General features: G+C 37.2%; 8 protein-coding genes across 11 annotated transcripts; 4 read left to right on the plus strand and 4 right to left on the minus strand.

Moving 5' to 3' along the window:
- Positions 1-29: 29 nt before the first annotated feature.
- Positions 30-4163, plus strand: jub (LIM domain-containing protein jub). Of its 2 annotated transcripts, XM_088035348.1 has the most exons (5): positions 31-1402; positions 2613-2782; positions 2843-2905; positions 2956-3121; positions 3170-4163. In XM_088035348.1, exons 1-5 carry the CDS (start codon positions 250-252, stop codon positions 3403-3405), a joined length of 1788 nt encoding a protein of 595 aa, XP_087891474.1. In that variant the 5' UTR covers positions 31-249; the 3' UTR covers positions 3406-4163. The 2 variants fall into 2 exon arrangements, with proteins under 2 accessions (XP_087891473.1, XP_087891474.1); XM_088035347.1 differs by having other exon boundaries at positions 30-1402; positions 2613-2905.
- A 70-nt stretch (positions 4164-4233) lies between these two features.
- Positions 4234-5531, minus strand: LOC148174841 (mitochondrial inner membrane scaffold 1-like). Its single transcript, XM_088035350.1, has 3 exons — positions 5299-5531; positions 4806-5237; positions 4234-4754 (listed from the first exon to the last, which is right to left on the minus strand). Exons 2-3 carry the CDS (start codon positions 5156-5158, stop codon positions 4337-4339), a joined length of 771 nt encoding a protein of 256 aa, XP_087891476.1. The 5' UTR covers positions 5159-5237; positions 5299-5531; the 3' UTR covers positions 4234-4336.
- A 46-nt stretch (positions 5532-5577) lies between these two features.
- On the plus strand, positions 5578-8776 carry dbo (Kelch-like protein diablo). The gene is made up of 4 exons (XM_088035349.1): positions 5578-5783; positions 5837-6981; positions 7089-7575; positions 7626-8776. The coding sequence occupies exons 2-4, from the start codon at positions 5912-5914 to the stop codon at positions 7815-7817; spliced, it is 1749 nt and encodes a 582-aa protein (XP_087891475.1). The 5' UTR covers positions 5578-5783; positions 5837-5911; the 3' UTR covers positions 7818-8776.
- A 113-nt stretch (positions 8777-8889) lies between these two features.
- On the plus strand, positions 8890-11629 carry LOC148174843 (ATP-binding cassette sub-family F member 2). Its single transcript, XM_088037369.1, has 8 exons — positions 8890-9000; positions 9248-9616; positions 9667-9855; positions 9902-10169; positions 10226-10424; positions 10473-10793; positions 10844-11239; positions 11287-11629. Exons 2-8 carry the CDS (start codon positions 9259-9261, stop codon positions 11404-11406), a joined length of 1851 nt encoding a protein of 616 aa, XP_087893495.1. The 5' UTR covers positions 8890-9000; positions 9248-9258; the 3' UTR covers positions 11407-11629.
- Positions 11619-12949, minus strand: LOC148174844 (transmembrane protein 98-like). Of its 2 annotated transcripts, none has more exons than XM_088037375.1 (5): positions 12690-12949; positions 12470-12628; positions 12185-12419; positions 11932-12138; positions 11619-11886 (listed from the first exon to the last, which is right to left on the minus strand). In XM_088037375.1, the coding sequence occupies exons 2-5, from the start codon at positions 12622-12624 to the stop codon at positions 11803-11805; spliced, it is 681 nt and encodes a 226-aa protein (XP_087893501.1). In that variant the 5' UTR covers positions 12625-12628; positions 12690-12949; the 3' UTR covers positions 11619-11802. The 2 variants fall into 2 exon arrangements, with proteins under 2 accessions (XP_087893501.1, XP_087893500.1); XM_088037374.1 differs by having other exon boundaries at positions 12470-12651.
- Positions 12950-13056: 107 nt separating this feature from the next.
- On the plus strand, positions 13057-17252 carry Rrp6 (exosome component Rrp6). Its single transcript, XM_088037368.1, has 9 exons — positions 13057-13241; positions 13293-13685; positions 13734-13915; positions 14592-15270; positions 15334-15482; positions 15534-15696; positions 15745-16179; positions 16229-17023; positions 17068-17252. The coding sequence occupies exons 1-9, from the start codon at positions 13143-13145 to the stop codon at positions 17164-17166; spliced, it is 2994 nt and encodes a 997-aa protein (XP_087893494.1). The 5' UTR covers positions 13057-13142; the 3' UTR covers positions 17167-17252.
- Positions 17253-17303: 51 nt separating this feature from the next.
- Positions 17304-19436, minus strand: LOC148174846 (chitinase-like protein Idgf4). The gene is made up of 5 exons (XM_088037372.1): positions 19270-19436; positions 18477-18736; positions 18123-18426; positions 17906-18074; positions 17304-17853 (listed from the first exon to the last, which is right to left on the minus strand). Exons 1-5 carry the CDS (start codon positions 19379-19381, stop codon positions 17382-17384), a joined length of 1317 nt encoding a protein of 438 aa, XP_087893498.1. The 5' UTR covers positions 19382-19436; the 3' UTR covers positions 17304-17381.
- A 265-nt stretch (positions 19437-19701) lies between these two features.
- On the minus strand, positions 19702-22638 carry LOC148174847 (chitinase-like protein Idgf4). 2 transcript variants are annotated; one of them, XM_088037370.1, is made up of 7 exons: positions 22482-22638; positions 21035-21285; positions 20853-20985; positions 20631-20801; positions 20155-20583; positions 20074-20106; positions 19702-20006 (listed from the first exon to the last, which is right to left on the minus strand). In XM_088037370.1, exons 1-7 carry the CDS (start codon positions 22579-22581, stop codon positions 19795-19797), a joined length of 1329 nt encoding a protein of 442 aa, XP_087893496.1. In that variant the 5' UTR covers positions 22582-22638; the 3' UTR covers positions 19702-19794. The 2 variants fall into 2 exon arrangements, with proteins under 2 accessions (XP_087893496.1, XP_087893497.1); XM_088037371.1 differs by lacking the exon at positions 20074-20106 and having other exon boundaries at positions 22482-22637.
- Positions 22639-22782: the final 144 nt, after the last annotated feature.

Here is a 22782-nt window from a genome sequence, read left to right on the forward strand (position 1 = left end):
TGTAGTAACTTTAATGTTTGATGGCCAGCCTGTTTGAATGTCATTTTGTCAGTTGTCAAGTTTATGTCATTAGTTCAATCGGTTAGTTTATTACCTCATCGTTTCGTATTTTTTTATAATAAAAGTGATTATTATGTATTTATTTATGACTAGTATTTGAAGTATGACAATTACTTCAGTTGACGTATCTACCAAGTGTTTTTCTGTGATATTCCACGATTAGCTACAGTTCACAGTGTTTTGACAATAATGTCGAATATTCGCAACGATTTGGATCCTTCGTTGGATCAGTCCTACGTCCAGAAGATGCAGTATATGACTATGAATGATAGCAATGGAGATCCGAGGTACGGCCGAATTATGGTAAAAGCAGAGCCGGCGGTGCCCCCATACCATCAGAAACAAAAGTCAATTGGAGCTATTGAGAGTTTTGCATCTGAAGGCCCCACCCAGAACAAACAAAACGATTACACAATGTATGAGCGACAGAATATTATCGCTAGTTCGAAATTTGCGACCCCAAAACAAGTTGAAACTCTAACCAGTCACAAACAAACTGAAGAAAACGATGTGTATGTTCAGTGTGCTAAACCACAAGTCCCCCCTAATGCAAGCCCAACGCACTCTTTAAGTGGGTCATCACAACATTCAGGTAGTCCTAGAGCAAGCATGGCAGCTAATCCTAATCCAGTTTATGAAAACATTGAGTATTATCCCACAAGGACTTATCAGAATCCCTACTATCAATCTGAAGGCAATTATTGTAAGGCTCAACCACAAGTGCCTTCAGGCAACAGGAACATAACAAGAGATGGTGAGGCTTTACCAGTTTATGAAAACCTTCATTCTTTGGGGCACAAGTCAAGTGGGGCTACGCCAGGGCCACAAGTGCCTTTTAATCAAGCACCACCACCTTATCCTACTCAAACTTACCAAGAGAGCTATGCTCCAATGCAAAGGCATGGGGTGACGTCTCCTTATTCAACTTACCAAATGCTTACTCAACAACAAGTTGATGAAATCAACAGCAGCGACTATGTCTGCATGACTGGGAATATTTCTCATACTCTTAGTACTAACGTACCCTTCCATACATCGTCTGCCAAGAATTACAACAGGGAACCTGCAACTGGAATTGCGTCCACTCCACCAGTTTTGCCAAAGGTTCCTGTTGTTAAAGAAAAGGTTGAAGTGAGGCCACCCCCTGTTCCAAGCCCCACACCAAGCGCTTGTAGCACCTCAAGCACTGGGAAATTGAAGATGAGCGGAAAAACGTTGCTGCCATATAACGTGACGCCACCCAGACCAAGGGGGCCCACAGAAGCCGAGAGGAAGATTGAGGAAATGACTAGACAAATTGAGGAAGAAATGGAGAAGCACGAGGAGGAGGGAGAGTATTTCGGTAATTTTCTATTGATTGATTTTCCTACTTTTTTACGAAAATTTTATATTCTTTCTGCTGTGTTGGAATGTTTTTACTAACGAACGTAATTTTATGCGTGGTCATGTACAACGTGACTGTTTTGTCATGTTATGCTAATAAGATTCCATTAATAAGTATTATGACCAACACTTCTGCTGTTGTTATGAAATCATGTACACCTTACGAAATTCATTGTATTTTGGCGTCTAGACAATGTAATTTAATTATTTTTTATTTCTGGCCAAGTTCATTCTAACTAGTTTAAAATGTTTGTTTTTCTATTTGTAGAAACATTTTCTTGACGTTTATTTGTTTTATTCACTTAACGCACATGCAATCAATTAGACCGTTTTAACCATTGTAACTTCCCTTGTGACATGTTCGTCAATCAAAGCAATGTTTGTTAATGGAATTATTTTTTTTGAATAAGAAGTTTAGATTTTATAAAATCCTGTTATTAGGTTTTGTCTTGGGTTTTTCGGTCGCTTATCAAATATGCAATAGAAGTTTATATAATGATGTGGGGTTGTTTTTTATCGATTTTCTTCCCGATCGTTGCTTTTGATCAAATATTTATGACGTAATACCAAATACATAAATCTATTTGGCATAAACAACTTCGCACAAAATTGGTTTTATTTAGTTCACACGCTAATTAACTATTTTATCATGTGCATTGTCTGTAATTCTTGTTTTTATGAAGCGACCAGTATTGTAGGTCGTTAATTTTTTAATCACGTGGGCGGAAAACCGATATCAACTAAAAATGATTAATATTTCGTCATAATTGAAGCAAAAATGCGATTGTAGGATCGGGATATTTACGATAATTGGGCATTTTTCTACGCTAAGCAGTGACTTTTACATTTGACGCGTGCACGTGTGCGCTTCTTACACTTTTTGTTAGCATTGCACAATAAAAATTGGTCTTTGTATTGAGATGCATATTACGTTGACCTAGTTCCCAAGGTTTCTCTAAGACATTTTGTAGCAAAGTTAAAAAGTTAAATGGATTTGACCGCCACCTATTGATTGAACTTATATGTTGGCATAAGTAATACTCAAAAATCTGCGAAGAAATACTACAAAAAAACTGTATATTATGTAACGAGGACAATAAAGAGCACACTTGCGGCTCATTGAAGTTTACATTTTTTTTATGTTTATTAATGAACCTTTATCTTTTAAGGTATTTGCCACACTTGCGGCGAAAAAGTGACGGGCGCTGGCCAAGCTTGCCAGGCAATGGGTAATTTATACCACACGAACTGCTTCATTTGCTGTTCATGTGGACGCGCCTTACGCGGTAAAGCGTTCTATAACGTGCACGGAAGAGTATACTGCGAAGAAGATTACCTGGTAATGACTAAACCAGACACCACTCAAACCGAAAATGAAATAATTAATGATGTTTTGCAGTATTCAGGATTTCAACAAACTGCGGAAAAGTGCGCAATCTGTGGCCATTTAATCATGGAAATGGTATGCTTTCCACTTTTCGCAAAACAGTTGTAACTCTTGTGTTTTTACAGATTCTGCAAGCTATGGGAAAATCGTACCATCCTGGGTGCTTCCGTTGTTGCATTTGTAACGAATGTTTAGACGGTGTTCCCTTTACTGTCGACGTCGATAATAAGATTTATTGCGTCAACGATTATCATAGGATGTTTGCACCTAAATGTGCTTCTTGTGGGAAAGGTAATATTTGCAAGTTTTGGTAGTATGATCTAACGATGTGTTTTCCAGGTATTACACCAGTTGAAGGCACTGAAGAAACCGTCCGAGTTGTGTCCATGGATAAAGATTTCCACGTTGATTGTTACATCTGCGAAGAATGCGGAATGCAGTTAACTGATGAGCCTGACAAGCGGTGTTATCCTCTGGAAGGGCGTCTAATGTGTCGAAGTTGTCATATTGAACGGCTACAACACACTCCAAGACAGATGCATCCAGTTGCTGCCACATATCAATATACGGGCTAAGTGTTAATATTAGATTTTAGTTAGGTTTTGTCGAGCAAATGTGAGTTTCGTGTTTGGGAAATATACAGATATTTTCATCAAGTTTGATTAGAAGAGTTGGAAAATGTACTGAGGGTTTGCTCATCTATTGTGCTTTTAGTGTGTAGATTTAAGCTTGTTATATTTGATAGTAACAAGTTAGGAAGAGCGCTAAAAGTTGTTTTAGAGTCTAGAATATTGTTATGTAAGTAAAGTTTAAATGGTAAATCTATCACCTAGTTGCTTATGAAATGTGATTGTAATAGTTTATCTCGGCATTTATTATTTATTTATAGTTACATCGAAGTTTTGGAGGTTGATGGACACGCCATAGTTAAACAGAACTGACTAAATTGTGAAAGTAATGTAAACCAACTTCCATTATCTTACAATATTTTCTCTTGCTTACTGATTATTTTAGGATTATAGCCACAGTATTTGAACATTGATGATCTTCAAACGAGCGCTAGGGAAATAAGATAAATTATATAAAATCGGAATTTGTGTCTGAGCCACATGATTCAATGTTTAGATGTTAAGTGTGTTTCCAAGTCGTTCCTACAATAGAACTTGTATTTTTATTGTAAATTTACATTGCAGGTTTTCTTCAGCATCTAAACGATTCTACAAATTTATTAAATTTTTAAATAGATATTTGCTGTGATATATTTTTTAATGACAGGACAAGCTTACTGATTATTTTCATTCCAATTGATGTTTTTATGCTTTTATATTGAAATAAAAATGTATAAAAAAATGTTTGTTTTCAGGCGCCTCGGGAAATTACAGAGCCTTAAAAAGAAACTAGAGTAAGGAAATAAATTCACTTTATTTTTGAAGGTAGCTAGCTACCTTTCCAAATAAATATAAGCAAATACTTTAGCATCTTAGCCACTAAATAACATTCGATAGTTTAATCCTTATCAACATTTTTCTTTTCTTTCTTCTTTATCTCGTCAACTACCCGTTCTTTCCCCTTAATTTTGTCCCCTAAGTTTTTAATGCTTTTATCAATATCTTCAATAATATTCTCCTTTTTATCTATAATACCTTCTTTAGTTTCTCTCATTGTCTCCAAAATATTGTCTTTCCTTTCAAGATACATTTCTTTCAGCCTCTCTGGACTTGGGGCTGGTTTAATGTAGCCCCATTTCTTTAAGTAGTTAATTGAAACTGTAGTTCCACCTAACGTTACAGTATATCTGACTGGGGTAGTTACTTTATATAATGCATAAGATACTGCAATGTAACCCATACTAGAATTCTTTAAAGGATCAGTGATCTTTTCGCTAATGTGCAATGAATTTAGAAGTGCAGGAATATCCACGCCACTGAAATGACAACTCGTTAGACTCTATACACTAATTAAACACAAATTATACCTTTTAGCCAAGTAGTAAAAACCACCAAACCAAACTGCAGAAGTGACAAGGTGAACAGGTACTAAAACATACCAATAATCTTTATACATTTGCTTGAACCTCTGAAATATAGACAGTTTTGGCTCTTCCTTTTCTTTCTTTTCAAGACTGCTCTTGTCTGAGTAAAATTGTATTCTACTAGCCCCCATGAAATGGGGCAACTTCTGGTCAAGGTGATGAAATGACGGCCCGGTATTTCGGTTAAAATTAACGACGAAAACACTCATGCATCTGTTGTTGTTTGTTATATACGACAAATCCTTCAATTTAGTGAAGTTTCGCCCCAAAAGTCTTCTTGTCACGACACTTGCCATGGTTAGATTATAATGATAACCTCAAAGTTAATGGAAATCTTACAGCGGCGGAATAAGTTATAAATTAGTTGAAAATACCCTAAAAAAATATTAGTTTACAATTAATTTCAAGGTAAAGACGTGTTTTCTTAAACACTTACCTTTTTATTTAAACATTTTTGTTACAATGCATGTGGCAACATATGACGTGACTTTACGTACGAAATGTTAATGTTGGCATTTAAAAAGGCGATAAAAACAACTTATAATTAGAATAAGGTTTCGAGTAGTTAAATGTGACTGACGCAATCGTGTTTTTATAATGTTGTTGTTTAAATTATGTGGTTCTTTAAAACCATTGCCGCGACATTTTGAATGGTAGAAATGACTTTTAACCACTTTAACTATGAAATTTCCCTAAATTTAGACATATTTTTCCCAAAGTCCCTAACCCGAGACAACTAAAATGACATATGTTGACATTTACGTCAATACAGTTAGTTTTTGAGGTGTTTATATATTTTGTGCTGTGAAAAAGTGTAAGATGTGTATTAATGCAATTATGCATTGAATTCCAATCTTGTTTTTTCGCGAAGACTGAGCGATTGGTTTCGCTTTTGACCCGAGTGCAAGAAAAGGACCGAAGGTAAATGTCGAAATCATGTGATTATGAAATTGGAGAAGATTATGCCTTTACAGATAGACTCCGTGTGGGGTTGGGCGTCTCCGCCCTTGCGCCTCCAACTGGCCTCCCACATTCGGGGTACCTGCAGAATGGGGGAGGTGGCAGTTGGAGATCGCCCACCATCTCCAGCAAGGCTCTCCCACACCTCTGATAAACACCCAAAGAACACACTCACTGAATTGAATTTATTGCGACGGCACCGAGAATTATGCGACGTCGTTTTAAACGTTGGCACGCGGAAGATTTTCGCGCACAGAGTCATTCTGAGCGCTTGTAGTCCTTATTTTAGAGCAATGTTTACAGGGGAGTTGGCGGAATCAAGACAAACTGAAGTAACGATACGTGATATCGATGAAATAGCGATGGATCTCTTGATTGATTTTTGCTACACTTCTCATATCATTGTGGAAGAATCAAATGTACAAATGCTACTGCCTGCCGCTTGTCTCTTGCAACTCACTGAAATTCAAGACATTTGTTGCGAATTTTTGAAACGACAACTAGACCCGTCGAATTGTCTTGGAATTAGAGCGTTTGCAGACACCCATTCTTGCAGAGAGTTGCTGAGAATTGCTGATAAATTCACTCAACACAATTTCCAAGAAGTCATGGAAAGTGAAGAGTTCTTGCTACTGCCAGTTGGACAATTAGTTGATATTATTTCAAGTGATGAACTCAATGTTAGAACTGAAGAACAGGTCTTTAACGCTGTCATGTCTTGGGTTAAATATAATGTGACTGAAAGAAGGCAACATTTACATCAAGTCTTACAACATGTGAGGTTGCCACTCTTGAGCCCCAAATTTTTAGTTGGGACTGTAGGCTCGGACCTTTTGGTTCGTTCAGACGAATCCTGTCGCGATCTCGTTGATGAGGCTAAGAATTATTTATTGTTACCCCAAGAACGACCGTTGATGCAAGGCCCCAGGACTAGACCTAGAAAACCCACAAGACGGGGGGAGGTTTTATTCGCAGTGGGAGGGTGGTGTAGTGGCGATGCTATAGCTTCTGTAGAAAAATTTGATCCACAAACCATGGAGTGGAAAATGGTAGCCCCCATGAGCAAAAGAAGGTGTGGAGTCGGCGTCGCTGTATTAAATGATTTGTTGTACGCCGTCGGGGGACACGATGGCCAGAGCTACCTCAACAGTATTGAAAGGTAAGAAATTCGCCTTCAGATTATCGTCTAAAAATCAATAGCCAAAATGCAATTTAATAACATGATTTACATTTAATAACATGATGATTCTCAAAAACCAATTTTAGATATGACCCGCAAACGGACCAATGGTCGTGCGACGTGGCGCCAACGACGTCCTGCCGAACCAGCGTCGGCGTCGCGGTGCTCGACAACCTCCTCTACGCCGTGGGAGGTCAAGACGGAGTTCAATGTCTCAACCACGTAGAAAGATACGATCCCAAAGAAAACAAATGGACCAAAGTAGCCCCCATGACAACCAGACGCTTAGGCGTCGCGGTCGCAGTTTTAGGAGGATATTTATATGCAATAGGTGGTTCCGATGGTCAGTCCCCTTTAAATACAGTCGAGCGCTACGATCCGCGTCACAACAAATGGGCTTTAGTGAGCCCCATGTCAACTCGCAGGAAACATTTAGGATGTGCTGTCTTCAATAATTTAATTTATGCGGTAGGAGGTAGGGACGATTGTATGGAACTTTCCAGCGCAGAAAGGTATAATCCTCATACAAACACGTGGAGTCCGATTGTAGCCATGACGTCAAGAAGGAGCGGGGTAAATACTTAACTGTTAGATCTAGACAAGAAATTGAGGTCGTTTTTCAGGTCGGTTTGGCTGTGGTTAATGGACAGTTGTACGCAGTGGGAGGCTTCGATGGGACGGCCTATTTAAAAACGATTGAGTTTTACGACACTGAGCAAAACCAATGGAGGCTGTGTGGATCGATGAATTATCGACGATTAGGTGGTGGCGTGGGGGTAATGAGGGCACCCCAAACGGAAAACCGGATATGGTAGCTTAAGAAAGAAGCAACTTATGTGTGGATGCCTTTTCCTCACAATTTTGTATAAACCAATTCAGAAACAGAACTAATTGGCGATGTACAAAATTGTAAGACGAAGATTTGTGATTTGTATTTATGTGTTGGGTTCAAGTCCTAAACATTGTTTTATCTTCGTTTCATTTCGTAATGTTTCAAGGAATTTATTTATTTTGCCTAAAATGTCTAAGTCAAAAGTAGTGAATGATTTTTGACAATTTTTGAATCAAAATTTTAGTATTGTAAAATTAATTTATACATATCTTTACGAGTTTTTTTATTTCGACTATTTTTGAAATTACAACTTGAGGAGCTTTGTCATTTTTAAAGAAAAAAAATGCCGAAAGGGCTTGAGAAACCACAATTTGAGTTCATTGTCACAAGTAATTGGATCTGTAGTGAAGTAGAAAGATATGAATTTAAAAATATGTACAAAACAGTTTAAACGATCCAAGTTGTATAACGATTTGAAAACGCGCATTCAAATCTACTTCAAGATCAAAATAAAAAGAGCACCTTAGAGAAAATTAACATCAGTCTGCGGTGTTTAAGTAGATTTTTCTTACGGACTCGATCCAATCAAACTATCCGTTGTATATATCCTAAAATTCTTCATTTTAGTAATTTATTTATGTTACATTTTATAAACTATACTCAATTATTTTATAGTTTCGCACCGCGAATGTATCATTAATGATCATAGTTTTAGAAAGCTTCTCATTAGTAGGAATTTATGAGAATTCCCAGAGACTTACAAATTCATGTTGAATGTTAAACCTTCAAGTACCTAATTGTTGATCTTTAAACTTTTATTCTTTATTTGATTCTTTAAATTTTTTTTAGTGTAATGTCCATGAAAAATAATTATTGTAACAATTTTGTTGACAGCTTTTTCTTTTATATTTTACAAAATAATAAACTGTTACAAAGTAAAAAGTTTTTTTATTTGAAAGAAAGAAATAATAAAGCAGAGCGGGAAACACGTCATGGAATAAAACTGAAAAAGAAAATCAGTTGTCAGCCATAAAAGTCCCTAGATATTTGATCTAGAATTGGTGTAAAACACAAATTCCCCAAGTTCTTTCCGGCTGTCTTTTCCGACAGCGGCTGCACGTGAAATTTGTGTTAATCTACCAAATCTCTCTAATAATTAATTTCCGGTAAGTTTTTTATAATTTCCCATATTCTCGTTGTCACAAAAACACAATTTCGCATAATTGCCACTTTTTCTCAGTGTATTCCACCCTATTTCTTTCATGACCTTACTGAGCATTTTGCCCAAACTTATGAGAAATTGCCACAAAGCATGTTTATTCGTGCATGTAATTTGAAAGTGATTAGATCACTGTGAAATTGTACATTTCTTTGCGTTGTTGGTCTGGTAACAATACCGTTACTTCTTATTAGGTTAACTCAGAATGCCATCCGACGCAAAAAAACGTGAACAACAGAAGAAAAAGGGGGCCGCGAAAGCACGACAAGGCGGGAAAAAAATTCCAAGCAAGAATGATGAGCAGAATTCATCCAATGGTGATGCGCAAAATGGTTCAACTGAGTTGAGTGCTGAAGAGGCACTTTGTGCCAAGCTAGAAGCAGACGCTAGACTCAATGCTGAGGCGAGAGCGTGCACTGGATCATTGGCCGTCCACCCCAAGTCAAGGGATATTAAAATCGCCAATTTTTCTATTACTTTCCATGGAAGTGAGATGTTGCAAGATGCTTTGTTGGAGTTGAATTGTGGGCGGCGGTATGGGCTGCTGGGACTCAATGGGAGTGGTAAATTGATCTTTTTTACAATCGATTTAGTTCTAACGTTTCCTGTTTAGGCAAGTCCACTATTCTGGCAGTGTTGGGAAACAGAGAAGTTCCTATTCCTGATCATATTGACATTTTCCATTTAACTAGAGAGATGCCAGCTTCTGACAAATCAGCTTTACAGTGTGTTATGGAAGTTGATGAGGAACGAGTGAGATTAGAAAAATTAGCTGAAGAGTTAGTTGCATGTGAGGATGATGGTAAGTTGTGATAAAATGACAGGACAGTCCCCAAGCTTTGATTTAGAATCCCAGGAACAATTGATGGATATTTATGAACGTCTGGACGATATGTCGGCTGATACTGCCGAGGCACGTGCAGCCAACATTCTTCATGGTCTTGGTTTCACTAATGAGATGCAAAACAAGAAGACCAAGGACTTCAGTGGTGGTTGGAGAATGAGAATTGCGTTGGCGAGGGCGCTTTACGTCAAACCTCATCTTCTTCTGCTTGATGAGCCAACTAACCATCTTGATCTTGATGCTTGTGTGTGGCTGGAAGAAGAGCTCAAAAAGTATGTAAAAAACGTTTGTTGTTATTAAAATGACTTAACTTTTAACATTTTCACAGCTACAAGAGGATTTTGGTTCTAATTTCTCACTCGCAAGATTTCTTAAATGGTGTCTGCACAAACATCATTCACGTAAACAAGAAACGCCTGAAGTATTACACAGGAAACTATGACGCTTTTGTACGTACAAGAATGGAGTTACTTGAAAACCAGATGAAGCAATACAATTGGGAACAAGACCAAATTAATCATATGAAGGTACGCTTGATGATGTTTCATTAGTTGCAACTAAAATTTGTGTTTTAGAACTACATCGCCAGGTTTGGGCACGGTTCCGCTAAACTCGCCCGCCAAGCTCAATCTAAAGAGAAGACCTTGGCGAAGATGGTCGCGTCTGGTTTAACCGAAAAAGTAGTAAGCGATAAAATCGTCACGTTCTATTTTCCCAGTTGCGGAAAGATCCCACCGCCGGTAATCATGGTACAAAATGTTAGTTTTCGGTACTCGGATAAGGGACCTTATATTTATAGAAATTTGGAGTTTGGTATTGATTTGGATACGAGACTGGCTCTTGTAGGGCCAAATGGTGCTGGGAAAAGTACGCTGTTGAAACTTCTCTATGGTGATGTAAGTAAAAGTTTTCAACAGTTTGATCTTGTTTACAGTTTTGTTTTCAGTTGGTACCCAGTGAGGGCATGATCAGGAAGAACTCCCATTTGCGCATCGCTAGATACCATCAACATCTCCACGAACTCTTGGACTTGGATCTATCGCCGTTGGAATACATGATGAAGTCTTTCCCGGAAGTAAAAGAAAAGGAAGAGATGAGAAAGATTATTGGAAGATATGGTCTAACAGGACGCCAACAAGTGTGTCCAATTCGGCAGTTATCAGACGGACAGAGATGTAGAGTTGTCTTTGCTTGGTTGGCGTGGCAAGCTCCCCATCTCCTCCTTTTCGACGAACCTACCAATCATTTAGATATGGAGACCATCGACGCGTTAGCGGACGCCATCAACGACTTTGAAGGAGGAATGGTACTTGTTAGCCACGATTTCCGATTGATTAGTCAGGTAATAAGAGCCACTGGTCTCAATTTTGTTCTAACACACTTTTCTAGGTCGCTAACGAAATTTGGGTGTGCGAAAAAGAGACAGTCACAAAGTGGAACGGCACTATCCTTGAATACAAGGAACACCTGAAGACGAAAATTTTGAAGGATAACGCAAAACGAAAATAACTTGCCAGTGTCTTTTGATAGTAAATTTTTTTTATTATAGAAACGCGAGTTCGTTTTGATCTTGTACAGTTTTTAGATGAAATTAATTTATTGTTTAAATAATTATCGGCTGTTTCCGCGTATTGCATGTACTAACAAATTTTGCATTATTTAAAGAAATGGGTACACTGTCGTCACTTGACGTGTTTAAATTTAAAGAGCAATTAAAACAGTTTAAATTTTATTTATTTTTATTGTCAGATCTTACCCAGCGTCAAGTTGTCATGTTATTAATCTATGTCGTACTAAATATTTGTTATCATAAAATATATGAACAAATAGGAGGCATAGCATTATACCTCGACAATTTGAAACTAGAGATGCATTCCAATACTATTTGTTCTTCTTTTCCACTTTTTAAAGGCTAGTATTGTAGTTGCCATTAAGAGCATTTTGTATCTTGCTTGATGCTTCTTGAGTAAGTGCAGCTTCTCTTAACACCTAAGACTTTATTTAAAACAGATTGCAATAATGGGTCATACATACCACCATATGACCATCCATTTCTGCCAAAGATTTATCAATCCAAGTAAAACTCTTTTCTCTTTGCCCACACTCATACTTTGCTATAAGAGCAAGATGACTCACAGCTAAGGAGAGAGCTGCAGCTCTCGCTTCCAAGAGCCTGGGATCCAGAGGAGGGTACATACTCCTCACCATATCATCAACTTTACTGGAAATTCTCTTTGCGTTCTAAAAAACTATTTTAGTTTGAGAAATCGCAGTTTAGAATATTGACCTCCACAATTAAAGACAGACCACTTCCTGAAGCTTGAGTTGTCCCCATTGCTAACGCAGTGAGGCGCTCAGTTAAAAATCTGCAAGTTTTCAAGATTGACAAACAGTGGGGTATCAACCCAGTTGCATCATCAATCCATTGTTCATCTGCCAGGATTTGCTCAAGGTTGGCATTGAGTTGGACTTCCCCCAATTCGAGTTCTGCTTTTTCTGGTTCAATCAGCATGACCTCGGGTCTGCGGAGTTACCACTACATGATATTCCAAGGGATATTGAGAGAACTTACCGCGATAGTTCATTCTGACTGTCCAAATATGTAGACTTGTAGTAAAGTCTCTGTCGGCGGCATATAATGATGAGAACCACGAAGGCGCTCACGAAAATCGCTGATAACACTCCAAATGCTATCGCCGCCACCATTTCTGTGTACTCAGGGGACATTTTGCTGAAAAACATGACCAAACGAGACTAATAACAAATACAAATAAGAAATAATTATGACTTACTGTTTGTTTTGCAAGCGACGATTTTCACATCATTACAACATTTGATGTTCAAATCAAAGAATTCCGAGCAATGTTTGATGACCTGTTGCTTCTTGTAACTCTAGAAGATTGTTGTCCAACAGCTCGGAAATAGTTTTGATCATTTCCGATAGTTACTATAATGCACTTTCGCTCTTACACATCAAAGTTTATTTCTAAAGTGGGAGGAATTAAAAAACGATTAAGCCGTATCATGTTTCTCTTTGTTAAGAATTCGCCCTATTTCCAAAGGACATGAGAAGGTTAATTTGAGTGTAAACAAGTCATCAACTTAGATTTAATTTAAAAAAAAAAAGACGTGCCACAAATTTTTGAAATTTTCTGACATTTACTGCCAACGTGCGCATGCGTCACCTGTCAATACTGTCATTTTAATAAAAATTCTTGGCCATTGTTAATAAATAAAGGTGAAAAATGTGTGATAAAACTTGTAATTCTGGTGAAACTTCTATGTCAAAGGAAGAAGAACGTGAGCTCATCCCTGGGTACAGTTCAATAGAACAGTTTACAAAGGTCTGGTTTGCATAATTTTGAGGTTATGTATGAACCATGCTTTGCTTTCAGGATGGATTTAAAACGCTTATGGAAGCTATTAAACACTCAAACGCACTTCCTTCTGGTCGCGACTGGGATTTTTACAATACATCAGAGTCGTTTAAAAAAATAATCAATGATGGAAGCAGTAATGTGATGTGGTTGATGAACCAACTCCTTCGCTCCCATGACATTGATAGCAACATTAGAAACAGGGTGTTAGATGAAAAAATAGAATTAGTCATAGAAGCAAATGATGTTATATTGGAAAAAGTTGCCAACAATATTGATGAGATGAATGGGATTAAGAAAACTGGTATTGCTCCTGTTGTCCTTCAGACTGTCAGTGCACAGTTGCCTGTAAATGGGTCTTGGAACAGAGCCAGTGGTCCGACTTTTACAGTTAATTCAGCAGCCTTACAAGTAATTAGAATATTATTTTTGATCAAAATTTTACCTTAAAGATTTTAGGGCGCAAGCAGAGAAAAATGCATTAAATTGTTGACTGCTAAGAATATTGTTAGGCCACAGAAATTCTTTAAGGATCATTTAGATAACAGGAATAATGTTCCTTGGTATCCAAGGATTAAAGATAAACCTAATTCACTCAAGCCATTGGCTATTTTCTTGGAAGAATGCGATGATAGACAAGAGTAAGTGAAAAATTATGCATGTTGCTTTTAATTTTAGATTGTTTAATTTTTGTTTACTAGTTTGGTTCGCATTATTATGTTTAGAACTATTTTTGGGAACGATTATACAGGGATTTTTAAATACAAGCGGTTAAAATTTTACATTTTTTAGACACAAAAAATCACTTATATAATATAAAAGGATTATGATCCAAATAGTTTAAAAAAAAAACAATTTATGAAATATTTGGGCAAGAAATGATTTGCAAAAAAAAATCTTTTCCATAGTTAAATTACGTTATTTTCTTAAATTTCATAATTGTACTTCCCTGTTTCTGACGAAAAGTCTTTCAGATGGAGTAAAATATTTCAAAAAAACCCTGAAATTGTTAATGAATGCAAAATCTCTCGAAATACGTCTTCTGAATGTTATTTCGTTTATCTATTTTGTACCATGTATTTCAAACGAACATTCAAGTTTCCCAAGACATATGTATTTAACAATCATCCTGTATATCTTTTAATTGGGTTTTTATTTGTAGTTTTCTTACAATTGCTCTAACTTCCATATCTTGTGCAGTTGCAGATTTTGTTCAGATTTTTTTTTATTAGCACGAATTAATTTTATTCTATTGCTCGTTCTCCCAAGTGTGCACTTTCTGCTTGCTAGATCCCAATCTTATCAAATCAATTTTAGATACTCTCATCCCTACGAGTATGAACTAGATCGTTTTGCACCTACTTCAGAGCAGTTACTCGAAGAAAAACCTGTTCTACCAAAAGCTTTATCAGATACTCCTTTGGTAGAAATAGATAAACCGGAGCAACTCGACGATTTAGTTGAGACTTTACGCAATTGTAAAGAATTCGCCGTAGATGTTGAGCATCATTCTTACCGATCATTCATGGGGATTACATGTCTTTTGCAAATATCCACGCAAGATAAAGATTACATTATAGATACGTTAGCGCTACGCGATAAACTTTACGTACTTAATGAGGTGTTTACAAAAAACGATATTCTTAAGATATTCCACGGGGCGGATTCAGATGTAGAGTGGCTACAGAGGGATTTATCAATTTATATCGTGAATTTGTTTGATACACATCAAGCGGCGAAGATGCTGCAGTATCATGGATTATCTTTGGCGTTTTTGATGAAAAAGTTCTGTAATATCCTTCCAAATAAGCAGTACCAGTTAGCCGATTGGCGCATTCGGCCCCTACCTGCACAACTTAAAGCTTACGCTCGTGAAGATACTCATTATTTGATCTACATTTACAAAATGCTTAAGAAGGAATTATTAGCTAAGGGAAATGAAACTGAGAATCTTTTGCGATCGGTGATTGAGCAGAGTACGGAAATTTGCAAGAAAGTAAGACTGGTTTTATTGATCGCGTTGTTATTTTATGCCCGATTCTACTATCTCCCTTTGTAGAGATATTTTAAACCGATTTTGGACGATGAAAGCCACTTAAAGGTGCTACGAAGGTGCAAAAAAATGTTTGACAACCGCCAATTGTACGCTTTGAAGGAGATTTTTGCTTGGCGGGATCACCTAGCTAGAGAAGAAGATGAAAGCTGCGGGTAAATCATTAGTATTAATTGTTATTCAAATAAGTGATAACGATGTTGCAGCTATGTTTTACCCAACCACATGTTGCTTCAAATCTCAGAGAGATTACCTCGCGAAATGCAGGGTATTCTGGCTTGTTGCAACCCAATTCCACCTCTTGTCAAGTCTAATTTACTTGCGCTACATCATATTATTTTAAAGGCTCGGGAACAACCCGTGGAAAAGGTATAGATCCAATTCTAAGGCAAAATGGTACAAATCTTTTGTTTTAAGGCTATTATGAAAGAAACAACTGGTCGAGGCATCCTTAAAGAAACCTCGAAGATAAACATTGAAAGCCCTCTTTATTGCCCACATGACTTGTCAAGATCTCAAGAGTTCAGAGATGACTTACCGACGTTATTATGTAGTGACGTTTTCAAAGTCGAGACGAAAAAGACAGCCGACGTTGATCTACTACTCGAAAAACCGTCGACTTACTCAATTTTTGACGACACAATTGAAACTAAAATTGCTTTCAACGAACGCGAAACATTCAAGAAACTTCGCGGTTTTGCGTTTTTTAGTCCTTATGAGCGGTATAAGTTAGTAAAACCATTCGTTGAGGAAGAAAACAAAGCGACAGAACCTCAGAATGATGAACCTGTGAAAGCAACACAATCGGAAGAAAAGCCGTCGGAGAAGACAGATGAAGAAAGGATAGCTTCGGTAGTTTTTGTTGTTATCGTGTCGGTTTAGTTTTGACTTGTGATTTTAGATTAGAGACCACTTTGTACAGCTCTCTAAGAAGTTTAGTGAAGAATTGCAAGTACAAAAGGCAAAAGACGATGAGGAGCACCAACAGAGAGAACGCTCACTTCTACAAATGGGAGGATCTAGGAAAAGAAAACGGGAAGAAGACACTAGTTTTTCGCAACAACTTGAAGAATCCATCGATCTTCATTGTCCTGTACCAAAAATGAACCCCAATGGTTTCCAGTATGGTAATAAAAGGACTAAAGGCAAAAAAAGAAAGTTAAATGAAGCGGACATCCAAGAACAAATGCCAGCAAAAGTAAATAAAAAACAGAAGAAACGCAAACAAAACCATGGCAAACAGGTCAACTCACAACAGCCTCAGAATCAGCTACAACAAGACGGTTGGTTTAAACCCAGAAATCAACAGTTCCAACAAGGCAACTGGAATCAACCCCGAAATCAACAAGTTAGAAACCAACAACATAATCACAAGAATCAACAGAGGGTTAAAAATCCACAAAATCCAAATAATCAACAGAGGGTTCAAAATCCAAATAATCAACAGAGAGCGCAAAACCAACAACAAAAGCCCAAAAAGAAAAAGCAACCGCCAACACAAAGAGGTGGATACCAGCGTCCCGTCCCTGGAACTAATACCAACAAGCCACAGAATAATGAGAGACGAAACATGAATATGAGAAATGATACGAGTTTCACACCGTACGATTATGCATCTGTTGATTTTCGACAGTTTCAAGGAGGTGCCGGTGCTGTTAATAGCGGGACACAAATTAAACCTAAATTTAAACCTAAGGTAAGCATAAAACATGTAACTTGTTTTGCAATGTTTTGTTTCAGAACCAGAACTGGAAAAACAAAAATAAAAAAGGAGCCAAATCTTCTACTTTTACAGGTGGAAAACAGAATCGGGGAGGATACCATGGCGGGAATTTTTGATTGTTAAATTAAATAATATAAATGCATGTATATTCTTATTGTTCATTTAAACTTATTTTGTTATAACGAATACAATTTTGATTGTAGCTCTTTCTCTTTTCCGTCAGGTGTTAATTTGGCCCAAGGATCAAGAAAAGTGAACGAAAACTATTTTTTTTTATTAATCTAAGGTACATGCATAATGCAGATAACAGCGCTGATTATGGTTACATAATTTACAAATTCGATTTCACAACCTTCAACAGATCGTACTTGTCGCTTCCACAGGCTCCTTTGAAGTCATCCAAAGTCAAATCAACAACAGCAATTCCACCTAAACCTTTGGCTTTAGCATAGCTTGTTTTGTATCCAACAGTATCGGTGTCTTCGTAACCGACCCAGAGCCCACCATTGTTATTTTCATCAGCAATTTTAAAGGCATAAGATCCCCGTCGTTTGGAAGAATCAGCAATTCTCTTCGCCTGGGAAGGTTTCGGGAGTTTGGCATTGTCGGGATTATTCAACAAACCGCAAATTTCTGGATAACTTAACAGTCCTGCATCTTTGGTGGTAGGTCCTGGAGCAGCAGGACCATCAATGTGTAGTGGAGGAGTACCATTAATGTCGGATTCATCATCCATAGCCCAAGCACGTCCATAAGTAGCCAAACCAAGAACGAGTTTGTTCGCAGGAGCACCATTGTTCATCCTAAGAGTAAGAGAAGAAATAAATTAAAGAGATTTGACGGTCGCGATTTTACCAGTAGCGAACTTGTGCGTCGACATTTTCGTCCGGTTTTCTGTCCACGAGTTCGTAGAGAGGAGCTGGGTAATCGGCTTCTTTCGGGTTCCTTTCAGGGGTGTAGAAGTCGAAAGCTTGGAGCACGACGAACTCTAAATTCGGAGCTAAGTTTCTGGGGTCGTAGTAAACTAGAAAAATTGTTATCAGTCACAGAAAAAAATGTTTTCGGCACAAACCTGTGCTGTTAACATTGGGCAGCACTGTCAAAGAAACCAACAAGTTCTCAGCTTTCAAAGCGTTGTGAAGTTCCCTCACTAAACTAACAAACTGATCTCTGTGTTCTTCGGCGTTTTCGTCTATTTTTGTCGAACCTCCAACAGTCTTTTTAATTGAATGCCAGATTCCTCCTATTTTTGATCGGATTTTCTTTGGTTTGTTAACAGGGAACTCCCAACCGAGGTCTAAGCCATCAAAACCGTAAGCTTTGATGAGCGTGTAGGCGGAATTAACGAAAGCTAATCGTCGGTTCGAACTCTCCAACTGAAAAAAATGAATTTTGATCTATTTTGGGAAAATGCGATTAAAATTACCAGTTCTCTATACTTGAGGTTCTTCTCCGCGTCTTCTCCACTAACGTCAGCATTTCCTCCAACTGAAAGAAGAACTTTCAGCTTAGGAAAACGGCGTTTGAGGTCGGTGATTTTCCGGTAGTTGTCTTTGATGACATCGAATTGTTCGTTCAGAGGGGTGAGTTTGAAAGTATTTTCGTCAATCGCAGCGTATCCATAAATGAGGTGGGTGCAGTAGTCCAATGCTGGGACTACGTCTGATGCTTCGAATTTCGCTTGACCTGAAATTTTGTTGTCAACTTGCGGTCTGAACGAAAATACTTCTAATTTGTAAAATTTGCTAATCAAATTAAGCCTGCAAGGTTGAGCAATTTTCCAATAATGTTAATTATCTAGTTTAAGAAGAGGAGATTTCCACTGTCGTTAGGTGGAATGTAAAAACTTGAAAAAACGAACTCGATGCATGTGATAACCCCGCGATAGATAACAATTCTTCGAAATAAAACATAAACAAAATCATCATGTAAAATAAAAAAATATTCCCAGTGCGTCTAAAGGTGACTTTATTTTATTGTTTCACAGGTTTTTGGCTCTTTATGATGTAATACTTGAATCAGAGCTACGATACATAAATATATGCAAAACTGAGCGACGGCCATCCGAGTTTCAGTTCACGGTCGAAAATATGACTAACACTGTTTTCAAGTCAAGGTAAATGTTTACCATGATCAAAGATTGTTTATCAAAGGATGAAAAATGTATCCAGTTTATTATTTGCGTTGACACTACCAAATTCTTAGGAAATTAAACTTACCTTGTCTTAAGTGAGACCTGCTGTCATAATAGCAAACGATCTTGCTTTCTGCTTTACAATAAGCCGAAAAAGCGGCTACAAGAAGCAGGACGATTGGTTTGAAGGAGACCATGTTCTGTGCAGTTCTGGTAGTCTACTGAGTGGTAAAGCGAATCTGCTGCTCAGTTTTAAAGAACCGAGTCACAACCCACCTCTTGTCGCTTACTAATGCTTGTTTACCATAATTATACAAATTGGATCATCATTTATTTTTTAATGCCATTCTAACAAGCTGAGGCCAAAACCTGGACCAAGAACTCAAAGTGCAAGAAGCAAGAAAAAGCAGAATTGGGGCAGCAGTAACTTGAAACAGAAACCCTTTTTAAGTATTTATATTCTTGCATTTTTTTTTGGTTTTTATGGTACCGATACGAATAAATAAAACTTACAAAATTAATACGTGTAAAATTTTATTTGCTGAATTGTGTATCACGGTTTGAAAGAAAATTACAATAAAAAAGTCATGACAATGGAATTCGTTTGCAATTACAAGCGAAACTTAGCAGCACGCAAAATCGGATATTTGTCGCCGGTGCAAAGACCTCTGAAGTCGTCCAAAGTAATATCGATAACTGCAATTCCACCCAATCCTTTGGCTTTGGCATAAGAAGCTTTGTTTCCTGCAGTGTCAGGATCTTCGTACCCTACCCAGATTCCTCCTTCTTCGTTTTCATCAGGTGCACGGAAAGCAAAAGTACCTGAAACGAAACGGATTGGTATTTTCTCGCAGTAATACTATAAAACAACAAAATACATAAACATTACCATATCTTTTAGTAGCATCATTTCTCTTCCACTCTACAAAAAAGTCCCATCACCCCCGACCCACCACATTCGAAATCTTACCTTTCCTCTTTGATGGATCTCCCATCTTCCTCAAATGTTTCCCGGCGGCGGTAGTCAACTTTTGAGGATTAGCGAGTTTCACGCAAATTTCGGGGTAACTCAACAACCCTTCTTCTTTACTGTAAGGCCCAGCTTCAGCGGGGCCATCAATGCTCAATGGTGGTACTCCACTAATTGAGGAATCTTCGTCCATTTTCCAAGCGCGCCCATATGCGGGGATTCCCAAAATTACTTTATTGTTGGGAGCTCCCTTTTGTAACCAGTATCGTACTTGATAATCAACATTTTCATCGGTTTTTCTGTCGATTAATTCGTAGAGAGGTGCAGGGTAATCGGCTTCTTTGGGATTGCGCTTGGGGGTGTAAAAATCGAAAGCTTGAAGGGTGATGAAGTCGAGATTGGGGGCTAACGCACGAGGGTCGTAGAAAACTATAAAAGAAACGGTAGAGAAGATCGAACGTTTTGTTAGGACTTACCGGAGCTGTTGACATTGGGAAGAACTGATAGTGTTAAGAGGAGGCCGTCGTGGCGGAATGCGTTTCTGAGCTCGCGGACGAAAGCAGTGAATTGTTCTTTGTGCTCTTCCGCTTTGTCATCGATTACAGACTCACCAACGATCTTGTGTTTCAACTTGCTGAAGAACGAACCTAAATTGCGAAATGATAAGATTTATAACTAAACAAATTTCGAAGACTTACTGATACTTCCACGGATCTTCTTTGGTTTCGTCTCTGGGAACTCCCACGCCAAATCTAGACCATCGAAACCATAATTCTTGATCAAAGCTTGAGCAGAGTTCACGAAGTTTAAGCGATGATCGACGGACTCAAGCTAAAAATGTTTTCTTAGATTGTTTTTTAATAAAAAATAATAAACTGACAATAGTTCTGTATTTGAGATTATGATCATCTCCAATATCTTCGTTTCCACCAACTGATAAGAGAACTCTGAGTCCTGGGTATCGTCTCTTAAGATTTGTGATCTGTCTGTAATTGTCTCTGGTTACGTCAAAGTGATCGTTTAGTGGAACTAGTTTGTGGGTGTCTTGGTTGATCCCAGCGTATCCATAAACCAGATGTGTGCAGAATTGTAGGGCTGGGTCTATGAAGTTGGTGTCGAATTTTCCTTGACCTTCGTGAAGATGAAAATAAGTAACATGTCATTTTATATTTTGTTGTGTTTTAAAATTCTAAATTTTTTCTTATCGATTTGTTGAATAATGAATTTGTTTGTTGTTATTATCGAATTAATTGATTGATTTAAACTTGTATTTAATAACAAATAAAAGGACTGAACAATGAAGAATACAGCAAGCAAACGCAGAAAGAACAAAAATGTAAATAAGGAATAAGAAAAACAATAAACAGATAAATACATAAACGTACTTAAAACAAATTATGTGGTTTTTTAATGCTAAAAAGCGTCATTTTGTAAACAGATTGCATTTTACGGACAACTTACGCAACAGTTTATACAGACAGTGGCCATAATTAAATTATGTTCAAGAACGTCACATTTATTCGAAAAAATCAATTGATAATGCGATGACCTTTTAGATCATTTACATAAATCTTTCTTGGAAAGTGTATTGAATAAATATTATTAATAAAAAGAGTTAAATAAGATCTTGAACTTTCTAGAAACTAGGTCCAAAGATATGCATAATACAGTCTTCAACAATAAGTAAAAAATTAATAATTCTTATTAAAATTGTTCATGGTCGGAACGCTCTATTTATATTATATTTCCATGTTCAAGGTAATCACCTATGAGAAAAGTGGAGAAATAATTATTATTAATAACACCTTTTTGTGCTTCGTTTGGAATCATTTTGACTTTTTCACTTTTTTTATTTGGAAATTTATTTTAATTAAATAATATAAGTTGTATAAGATGTTCGATTGATTTACATAACATTCGTTTTATATCTTAGCTAATACGAAGGTGTGAATTTAGTGTTTTTACCGGGAGTTCTAAAATTTGTTAAAGAAACCACAAAAGGTTTTAACATTGAATAATAATAAGATAAAAAAAACTGATTGAAATTCAGATGTGCGTAACGCTGACAAATAACAAAGACGATTTATTCACTGGTTTGGTAATATCTTTTTCCACATCAAAAAACCACCTTGAACTCGATAATAGCATTATTATTATCCTTAAAAACTCACAGCTTCCGTGCCTGATTTTAATTGCTGGGATTATTTTTTTCGCGGAATGAAACGTGACAATAAATAAAAAATCGACTTCTTAGTATGGGCACCGATAACAACACATTTAATATCTTTATTGATTTTCGATTTGACCAATTTTAAATATCCTCTTACCTTCTCTGAAATAAGCTTTGCTGTTATAATAACACACCACTTTATCGTCGGCGGCGACATAAGCCCCTAAGGCCAAAACGGCACAAATCAAAATTTTCATGGTACCCACGATGTTTATTGTAAAACAGTTCACGAGATACTAGTCGGTTATTTTCTTGGTCAACTCTTTTAGCCAATTTCTCATAAGAATCGTCATCGTTTTTATAGAAGGGGAAGAACATTGAAAGCGGTGTAAAAATCGCTTTATCGTTCTTGTTGAAATTATAGTTCACAGAAGAAATTTTAATTATTCAAATGAGCA

The sequence above is a fragment of the Gnatocerus cornutus genome, chromosome 5 (assembly GCF_029298725.1).
Source record: "Gnatocerus cornutus isolate USDA-ARS CGAHR chromosome 5, icGnaCorn1.1, whole genome shotgun sequence".
NCBI lineage: Eukaryota > Metazoa > Arthropoda > Insecta > Coleoptera > Tenebrionidae > Gnatocerus > Gnatocerus cornutus.

What these genes read in the sequence shown, in the direction of transcription:
- jub (XM_088035347.1), top strand. Translation starts at nt 250, where the DNA reads ATGTCGAATATTCGCAACGATTTGGATCCTTCGTTGGATCAGTCCTAC. An exon ending in GCCATTTAATCATGGAAATG is followed by an intron (nt 2,906 to 2,955) that starts GTATGCTTTCCA and finishes GTGTTTTTACAG; the next exon opens with ATTCTGCAAGCTATGGGAAA. An exon ending in ATGTGCTTCTTGTGGGAAAG is followed by an intron (nt 3,122 to 3,169) that starts GTAATATTTGCA and finishes TGTGTTTTCCAG; the next exon opens with GTATTACACCAGTTGAAGGC.
- LOC148174841 (XM_088035350.1), bottom strand. Translation starts at nt 5,158, where the DNA reads ATGGCAAGTGTCGTGACAAGAAGACTTTTGGGGCGAAACTTCACTAAA. An exon ending in TTTTACTACTTGGCTAAAAG is followed by an intron (nt 4,755 to 4,805) that starts GTATAATTTGTG and finishes TTGTCATTTCAG; the next exon opens with TGGCGTGGATATTCCTGCAC.
- LOC148174843 (XM_088037369.1), top strand. Translation starts at nt 9,259, where the DNA reads ATGCCATCCGACGCAAAAAAACGTGAACAACAGAAGAAAAAGGGGGCC. An exon ending in AGTTGCATGTGAGGATGATG is followed by an intron (nt 9,856 to 9,901) that starts GTAAGTTGTGAT and finishes GCTTTGATTTAG; the next exon opens with AATCCCAGGAACAATTGATG. An exon ending in ACCAAATTAATCATATGAAG is followed by an intron (nt 10,425 to 10,472) that starts GTACGCTTGATG and finishes TTTGTGTTTTAG; the next exon opens with AACTACATCGCCAGGTTTGG.
- LOC148174846 (XM_088037372.1), bottom strand. Translation starts at nt 19,381, where the DNA reads ATGGTCTCCTTCAAACCAATCGTCCTGCTTCTTGTAGCCGCTTTTTCG. An exon ending in CAGGTCTCACTTAAGACAAG is followed by an intron (nt 18,737 to 19,269) that starts GTAAGTTTAATT and finishes ACAAAATTTCAG; the next exon opens with GTCAAGCGAAATTCGAAGCA. An exon ending in GACGCACAAGTTCGCTACTG is followed by an intron (nt 17,854 to 17,905) that starts GTAAAATCGCGA and finishes TCTTACTCTTAG; the next exon opens with GATGAACAATGGTGCTCCTG.
- Rrp6 (XM_088037368.1), top strand. Translation starts at nt 13,143, where the DNA reads ATGTGTGATAAAACTTGTAATTCTGGTGAAACTTCTATGTCAAAGGAA. An exon ending in CAATAGAACAGTTTACAAAG is followed by an intron (nt 13,242 to 13,292) that starts GTCTGGTTTGCA and finishes CTTTGCTTTCAG; the next exon opens with GATGGATTTAAAACGCTTAT. An exon ending in GTACGGAAATTTGCAAGAAA is followed by an intron (nt 15,271 to 15,333) that starts GTAAGACTGGTT and finishes CTCCCTTTGTAG; the next exon opens with AGATATTTTAAACCGATTTT.
- LOC148174844 (XM_088037374.1), bottom strand. Translation starts at nt 12,639, where the DNA reads ATGTTTTTCAGCAAAATGTCCCCTGAGTACACAGAAATGGTGGCGGCG. An exon ending in AGTCAGAATGAACTATCGCG is followed by an intron (nt 12,420 to 12,469) that starts GTAAGTTCTCTC and finishes GTAACTCCGCAG; the next exon opens with ACCCGAGGTCATGCTGATTG. An exon ending in GTCTGTCTTTAATTGTGGAG is followed by an intron (nt 12,139 to 12,184) that starts GTCAATATTCTA and finishes ATAGTTTTTTAG; the next exon opens with AACGCAAAGAGAATTTCCAG.
- dbo (XM_088035349.1), top strand. Translation starts at nt 5,912, where the DNA reads ATGGGGGAGGTGGCAGTTGGAGATCGCCCACCATCTCCAGCAAGGCTC. An exon ending in TACCTCAACAGTATTGAAAG is followed by an intron (nt 6,982 to 7,088) that starts GTAAGAAATTCG and finishes AACCAATTTTAG; the next exon opens with ATATGACCCGCAAACGGACC. An exon ending in TGACGTCAAGAAGGAGCGGG is followed by an intron (nt 7,576 to 7,625) that starts GTAAATACTTAA and finishes GTCGTTTTTCAG; the next exon opens with GTCGGTTTGGCTGTGGTTAA.
- LOC148174847 (XM_088037370.1), bottom strand. Translation starts at nt 22,581, where the DNA reads ATGAAAATTTTGATTTGTGCCGTTTTGGCCTTAGGGGCTTATGTCGCC. An exon ending in CAAAGCTTATTTCAGAGAAG is followed by an intron (nt 21,286 to 22,481) that starts GTAAGAGGATAT and finishes ATCTTCACGAAG; the next exon opens with GTCAAGGAAAATTCGACACC. An exon ending in ATCTCAAATACAGAACTATT is followed by an intron (nt 20,986 to 21,034) that starts GTCAGTTTATTA and finishes AAACATTTTTAG; the next exon opens with CTTGAGTCCGTCGATCATCG.